This window comes from Pinus tabuliformis, chromosome 1_1, assembly GCF_031772625.1.
Source record: "Pinus tabuliformis cultivar Carrire ecotype Pingquan chromosome 1_1, CPIR1, whole genome shotgun sequence".
Lineage (NCBI taxonomy): Eukaryota > Viridiplantae > Streptophyta > Pinopsida > Pinales > Pinaceae > Pinus > Pinus tabuliformis.
This window is the reverse complement of record NC_142297.1, coordinates 450,970,735-450,979,234: the sequence shown is the minus strand read 5'-3', so window position 1 is coordinate 450,979,234 and position 8,500 is coordinate 450,970,735. Positions and strand designations below refer to the sequence as shown.

Genomic DNA, 8,500 nt, shown 5'->3' with positions numbered 1-8,500 from the left:
TGAAGAGTCCTAGGCCGAGGGAATCTAAAAATCAAAACCAGAAGACAGGAAATTTGATGGTAAGCAACATCTTCCATCGAATCTGCGAGTGCGTTCAGCAATTTTGGTGAATACAAGGCCTGCTCCAGGACTCCATGTACCTCATTCTCTTCCCCTCTTACTTTTTCCAATTATATATTCTTTCTTTGCAATAATGCTCTATTCTGGAAAACTTTGCTATGGCTTTTTTTAGAAGTTCTTTAAAATCTATGAAGTGCGAAAGTAGTGACAAAGCTTGCAGGTGTCAAGGTATGAATATCTATACATATCTTCATGAAAGTTACTATAATATTATCATTAGTTAATTTAAAGTTGGGGTTAATGATGATAATGGCGGACAGGCGGTCACTGCTATAACATACAGAATGATCTCACACACAAGCATTTCATTCTCCAACATAGTTGGACCAATGGAGGAGGTGGAATTTTTTTGTCACCCAATTGTTCATCTAATTCCCACGGTGTCTAGACACCCTCATGTATGACATATGAATGAAGAAGTATTTCTTTGGAATCCATTCTGAGATACGGTTTATTAATAAATATCATTATTTAATTTAAAGTTGGGGTTAATGATGATAATGGTGGATAGGCGGCCACTGCTATGACATACAGAATGATCTCACACACAAGCATTTCATTCTCCAACATAGTTGGACCAGTGGAGGAGGTGGAATTTTTTGGTCACCCAATTGTTCATCTGATTCCCACGGTGTCTGGACACCCTCATGTATGACATATGAATGAAGAAGTATTTCTTTGTATTCCATTCTTGAGATACTGTTTATTAATAAATATCAGTATTTGATTGAATCGTTGATGTTGAATTCCATTATGAGAATACAGTTTATTAATAAATATCAGTATTTGATTGAATTGTTGATGTTGTTGTGCTGGTTTTTGCAGTCACTAACTATACACTTTCAGAGTTATATGGAAAAAGTGACACTGGTGATAATCGCAGCTTCAGATCTGATCAGGGATCCAAAACAGCTGTGCATAGATTGTGTGGAAGCTTTACACCGCATGAAGCTGGCAGCAGTCATTAGCGCCTGTAATTTGTAATTTCTTATAAAAGATTATTCTCAAGGATTCTATAGCATAATGGAGTAACCATTAGGGACGGAAATAAAGCAGTCTTAAATTGATTACAGCTCCACAGATGGGAGAAACAACTTGTTGACAATGCAGGAAATGAACAAAACCAATTTGCATATTCGCATACAATTTAGCACCAATCTTTACAAGGATTTAATAACCAAGATATTAATCATGATGTGCCATTATGTCAAAATCTTCAAGTTTTCCTTAATGAGACTAACAAACTAAAATTTCTGTATTACAACAAAATTGATTAGTCCTGCTTCTTCTATGGTCTGTGTCAAATCTAAAAACACATGCATGAACACCATAACATTAGAAAAACTAACACGCCATGAATTGGGCAATGGAATGAAAACATACAGGACAATCTTCATCCCTCCTGATCAGATTGACATGTACTAGAACCCTCCTGTCTGCTGGCTCGAATTCTTTAGGGCATTCAGACTTCTGGATACTCTGCAGAAAAACAATTCAATGCTTATAAAAATAATTGCAGTGTAGCATGAAAATTAGATTATGCTTGTTTAAACTAACATAATATGCACCTTTCATCATAAAAATAAAAATGCTAGCACATACTACTTGACACAGCATTACGATTTAGAATAACCATAATTGTCCAAAAGACATAACTGACACAAATGTCGCTTGAATGAAAATAATGCTGAAGCACAATTCCCATTCTAAAATCTAATTTCTGCATCCCTGTAATAAAAGTGGCATCATATAGAATGCTTCAAGATAGGTCTGCAATTAGCTAAGTAATTGGACCGTTGAGAGGCCATGATGGATGAAAGTTGTATATATTATTATTCTCCAAGGACCACGGAGCTAACTGAAATCCATTTTTATATGATTTGTGACACAGGCAGAGTTAGTCAATATTGCCATACTAGCTGACAATAGAGTTTCATATAACAATGTGATACGGTTTAAGGTCTTCATATCACACCAGATTTTGAATTGAACATTGAAGCTTATGATAAATACAACAAATTGTATCTTCGCACATTGTTTGATTTCTCCACTAGATTTGGTTTTGCAAGGATCATAAAAACAAAGTATGAAACAACTAAATTCCCCCATTTCACAATTAGTATAACAGCACATGCATGAACACTATAACCTTAGAAAAACTAGCATTCCATGAATTGGGCAATGGAAGGAAAACATACAGGACAATCTTCATCCCTCCTGATCAGATTGACATGCACTGGAACCCTCCTATATGCTGGCTCCAATTCTTTAGGGAACTCAGACTTCTGGATACTCTACAGAAAACAATTCAATGCCTATAAACAAAATTGCAGTGTAGCATGAAAATTAGATTATGCTTGTTTAAACTGACATAATATGCAGCTTGCATCATAAAAATAAAAATGCTAGCACATACTACTTGACACAACGTTACCATTTAGAATAAACATAATTGTCCAAAAGACATAATTGGCACAAATGCCGCTTGAATGAAAATAATGTTGAAGCACAATTCCCATTCTAAAATCTAATTTCTGCATCCCTGTAATAAAAGTCGCATCATATAGACTGCTTCAAGACAGGTCTGCAATTAGCTAAGTAATTGGACCATTGAGAGGCCGTGATGGATGAAAGTTGTATATATTATTATTCTCCAAGGACCACGGAGCTAACTGAAATCCATTTTTATATGATTTGTGACACAGGCAAAGTTAGTCAATATTACCATACTAGCTGACAATAGAGTTTCAGATAACAATGTGATATGGTTTAAGGTCTTCATGTCACACCAGAGTTTGAATTGAACATTGAGGCTTATGATAAATACAACAAACTGTATCTTCGAACATTGTTTGATTTCTCCACTGGATTTGTTTTTGCAAGGATCATAAAAACAATGTATGAAACAACTAAATTGCCCCATTTCACAATTAGTATAATAGCACATGCATGAACACCATAACCTTAGAAAAACTAGCACGCCATGAATTGGACAATGGAATGAAAACATACATGACAGTCTTCATCCCTCCTGATCAGATTGACATGTACTGGAACCCTCCTGTCTGCTGCCTCCAATTCTTTAGGGAATTCAGACTTTTGGATACTCTGCAGAAAAACAATTCAATGCCTATTAAAAAAATTGCAGTGTACCATGAAAATCAGATTATGCTTGTTTAAACTGACATAATATGCAGCTTTCATCATAAAAATAAAAATGCCAGCACATACTACTTGACACAGCGTTACCATTTAGAATAACCATAATTGTCTAAAAGACATAACTGGCACAAATTCTGCTTGAATGAAAATAACGCTGAAGCACAATTCCCATTCTAAAATCTAATTTCTGCATTCCTATAATAAAAGTGGCATCATATAGAATGCTTCAAGACAGATCTGCAATTAGCTAAGTAATTGGACCGTTGAGAGGCCATGATGGATGAAAGTTGTCTATGTTATTATTCTCCAAGGACCACAGAGCTCACTGAAATCCATTTTTATATGATTTGTGACACAGGCAGAGTTAGTAAATATTACCATACTAGTTGACAATAGAGTTTCAGATAACAATGTGATATGGTTTAAGGTCTTCATATCACACCAGAGTTTGAATTGAACATTGAGGCTTATGATAAATACATCAAACTATATCTTTGCACATTGTTTGATTTCTCCACTGGATTTGGTTTTGCAAGGATTGGTGCAACACTTTCCCATGTTATGCTCTTCAATGGAAGGTGAGCTTTCTCGTAACCTTTTATTTTTTTTCCTAATACCATGCCATATTTCTAGGAATATATCCTGGCAGCGATTCAGTTCATAACAATGTGATATGGTTTAAGGTCTTCATATTTCTAGGCAAATACATTAGAATGTTATTGGAAAAGATTAACATCTGGAGGAAAATACAGATCTCATTCAATTGCATAATTTTATGATAAGTAATTGTGTCGTTACATTCGAGCTCCATATCTTCAACTACTAATATTTCTCTTCCACATGAAGTCCAAAGGAAATCTGTGTTCATTTGGTTCCAAAGTTGGAAGAGCTTCAAAATCATTGTCTAAAAGCTATATATTTTGTTTTAATGTTCTCCTTCTCATCTGTTTTGTTGGGCAGTACCAATGGAGATATGAGCTCAGTTTTCCTTCCAGACTTCCTCTGCACTCTTTCACGTAATTTTAGAGGATCCACATTTCCCTTCACAATCACCTTGTTGAGCTACATATCGACCTCAAGTTGTTCCACTCCTTCATGTTTATATATACATCACATATACCTTAATTGATCAGAGGATAGCAAAGTTCTATAACCAAATCCACATATACCTGAATTGCTGAGAGTATAACAAAGGTTTATAACCAAATCTAGATATCATGAGCTCAAATTGTATTCTAAATATCAGAAGGTCTAGAATACCTGAAATCAGATTCTATACCATAGCAGAACTACATAAATGAAAGGCCAGAAAGACCAAAATGCATGAAATGTGTGTTTGATTTAGGCAGATCTACCTAACACTTACTACCCATATTTATGTTTTCTAATCTATGATGAGAGGGGACTATTCAAAAAATATTGCATATTCTGATTCTTGATGATGAGTGGAGTATTAATGTTTCAAAAAATATTACAAAATTTCAATCCAAAAATACAACAGTGCATGTCAACCTTCAAAACAACAAGTTCAGGCTTAGCTTTAGCCTCAGACTGCTTCTCATCAACTTTCTTTTCAGCAACAGCACCATTTTCCTCTTTCTTCTCCTGTAAACATTTGCATCAGAGCAAAAGATGATACAAATATAGAAAAATAAAAATATTCAACCAAAACCAGGCAGCGATGAAAGCAATATGAATCTAAATGCAGAAGGCAGACATTTTACCTCCCCCATTGCCGCGGTAGCAGTCTCTCTTTGCAGATCACTGAACTTGCAGGTCCAGAGACCAACAACAAACATATCCCAAACCCAAGGCTAAATGGTTATATATCCATTAAATATTCTAATGGTTATTTACAATGCCCACTTCCCACTCATGCATTGTAATATTAGTGGTTGTTGCCAGTTTCTTTCTCTTCAAACTTCTTCTGTGAGATTGTTTGTAGCCAGAAGTTTAGTTTCTTTCTCTTCAAACTTCTTCTGTTAGATTGTTTGTAGCCAATTGATCAAAGGATAGCAAAGTTCTATAACCAAATCCACATATACCTGAATTGTTGAGAGTATAGCAAAGGTTTATAACCAAATCTAGATATCATGAACTCAAATTGTATTCTAAAGATCAGAAGGTCTAGAATACCTAAAATCAGATTCTATAACATAGCAGAACTACATAAATGAAAGACCAGAAAGACCAAAGTGCATGAAATGTGTGTTTGATTTAGGCAGATCTACCTAACACTTACTACCCATCTTTATGTTTTCTAATCTATGATGAGAGGGGACTATTCAAAAAATATTGCACATTCTGATTCTTGATGATGAGTGGAGTATTAATGTTTCAAAAAATATTACACAATTTCAATCTAAAAATACAACAGTGCATGTCAACCTTCAAAACAACAGGTTCAGGCTTAGCTTCAGCCTTAGACTGCTTCTCATCAACTTTCTTTTCAACAGCAGCACCATTTTCCTCTCTCTGCGTCATAAGGAATATATCCTGGCAGGGATTTAGTTCATAACAATGTGATATGGTTTAAGGTCTTCATATCACACCAGAGTTTGAATTGAACATTGAGGCTTATGATAAATACAACAAACTGTATCTTCGCACATTGTTTGCTTTCTCCACTAGATTTGGTTTTGCAAGGATTGGTGCAACACTTTCCAATGTTATACTCTTCAATGGAAGGTAAGCTTTCTCGTAACCTTTTATTTGTTTTCCTAGGAATATATCCTGGCAGGGATTCAGTTCATAACAATGTGATATGGTTTAAGGTCTTCATATTTCTAGGAAAATACATTAGAATGTTGTTTGAAAAGATTAACATCTGGAGGACAATACAGAGCTCCTTCAACTGCATAATTTTATGATAAGTAATTGTGCCCTTACATTCGAGCTCCATATCTTCAACTACTAATACTGCTCTTCCACATGAGGTCCAAAGGAAATCTGCATTCATTTGGTTCCAAAGTTGGAAGAGCTTCAAAATCATTGTCTAAAATCTATATATTCTATTTTAATCTTCTCCTTCTCCTCTGTTTTGTTGGGCAGTACCAATGGAGATATGAGCTTAGTTTTCCTTCGAGACTTCCTCTGCACTCTTTCACGTAATTTTAGAGGATCCACATTTCCCTTCACAGTCACCTTGTTGAGCTGCATATCGACCTCAAGTTGTTTCATTCCTACATGTTTATATATACATCACATATACCTTAATTGATTAGAGGATAGAAAAGTTCTATAACCAAATCCACATATACCTGAATTGCTGAGAGTATAGCAAAGGTTTATAACCAAATCTAGATATCATGAACTCAAATTGTATTCTAAAGATTAGAAGGTCTAGAATACCTGGAATCAGATTCTATAACATAGCAAAACTACATAAATAAAAGACCAGAAAGACCAAAGTGCATGAAATGTGTGTTTGATTTAGGCAGATCTACCTAACACTTACTACCCATGTTTATGTTTTCTAATCTATGATGAGAGGGGACTATTCAAAAAATATTGCACATTCTGATTCTTGATGATGAGTGGAGTATTAATGCTTCAAAAAATATTACACAATTTCAATCCAAAAATACAACAGTGCATGTCAACCTTCAAAACAATAGGTTCAGGCTTAGCTTCAGCCTCAGACTGCTTCTCATCAACTTTCTTTTCAGCAGCAACACCATTTTCCTCTTTCTTCTCCTGTAAACATTGGCATCAAAGCAAAATATGATACAAATATAGAAAAATAAAAATATTCAACCAAAACCAGGCAGCCATGAAAGCAATATGAATCTAAATGCAGAAGGCAGACATTTTACCTCCCCCATTGCTGCTGTAGCAGTCTCTCTTTGCAGATCACTGAACTTGTAGGTCCAAAGACCAACAACCAACGTATCCCAAACCCAAGGCTAAATGGTTATATATCCATTAAATATTCTAATATATTCATTCTGCTTAATGCCAGAGTAATGAGCAAGAGATGTCTCTGTGTACGATGTTGCCATGGAATATAATAGGCATAGGAACAGTGTGGGTTGGAGGACAATACAGAGCTCCTTCATGAGCCCAAGCATTTGTTTTCACCTCCTTATCAACCACCTGTAGCTTCTCTGCGTCATAAGGAATATATCCTGGCAGGGATTTAGTTCATCACAATGTGATATGGTTTAAGGTCTTCATTTTTCTAGGCAAATACATCAGAATGTTGTTTGAAAAGATTAACATACCTCTCCTTAAAATTTTGTATATCGACATGGATACCCAGTTGTTGCTCGCGTGAATTCATTTGTTTAAATTCACCTTCAACTAGGCAGTCTTTAAAGTATATAAACATGTTCAATGGATATTTATGACTACTTTTATTCCATTTCATAGCCACTTTAACCCCCGAATAGGGTTTTCGGCATGACTTCCTCAATTCAAACTCATTATCATCGACCCTTGCTTTCAAAAAAGCCCATTCACATTTCAGTATTCTTCCACACACTATACCTTACAGCGTTTCCTTTGCAACATTAGGTGCAAATGCTAGTTTTATGTGGTTCAAGCAAATTGGCATAGGGAGTAATTGATAAAAGTAGACAACTCCACAAGTGTTGTTCTTTTTTCTTTTTTTCTATTAACAATCCAAATCTTTTTAAAATTGATTGAAATCCTAAAAAACTAAGTTTCAATCAATAACATAGAATCATATCTTAAAGTGAAATTTACATCAAATTTGAAGACATAGTTTGATAAAAAACAACCTAATTAACTTTAGAGACTTTCAAACCTACAATTCCAATAAATTTCTATAAATTTTGAGCAAATTCAACTAAAAATTAAAAACCAAAAAACAAAACCCTCACACAATTAAACTATACTTTAAAACACAAACTTCAAATAATAATAAAAACGTTGATCATAAGTCAAATGTCAAATAAGTGATGGAAATTAATACTCATGGTTAGAAAATAATATACAATCACTTATGATCATTATTCAAAAAAAAAGATAACCTATTATAACTAATAAATAATCCTTAATATAGCACTCTAAAAAGACAACTCTTAATAAAACAAAAACCAATATTAAATCATACTACAAAGTCTAAAAAATAAATCTTGCGATTATCCATATTTAAAATTAAATATATTACTTATTTTTAATATTTTTTTAATAATACCTATCAATGATATCGCTATTACATCAACGCACACCACTTGGGACCACTTGTTAAATA

General features: G+C 34.3%; 1 protein-coding gene across 1 annotated transcript; it reads left to right on the top strand.

Moving 5' to 3' along the window:
- The first annotated feature begins 636 nt into the window (after positions 1-636).
- LOC149213684 (wax ester synthase/diacylglycerol acyltransferase 4-like) lies at positions 637-1,379 on the top strand. Its single transcript, XM_089390789.1, has 2 exons — positions 637-769; positions 946-1,379. Exons 1-2 carry the CDS (start codon positions 644-646, stop codon positions 1,102-1,104), a joined length of 285 nt encoding a protein of 94 aa, XP_089246915.1. The 5' UTR covers positions 637-643; the 3' UTR covers positions 1,105-1,379.
- The last annotated feature ends 7,121 nt before the right edge of the window (positions 1,380-8,500 follow it).

What these genes read in the sequence shown, in the direction of transcription:
- LOC149213684 (XM_089390789.1), top strand. Translation starts at nt 644, where the DNA reads ATGACATACAGAATGATCTCACACACAAGCATTTCATTCTCCAACATA. An exon ending in CGGTGTCTGGACACCCTCAT is followed by an intron (nt 770 to 945) that starts GTATGACATATG and finishes TGGTTTTTGCAG; the next exon opens with TCACTAACTATACACTTTCA.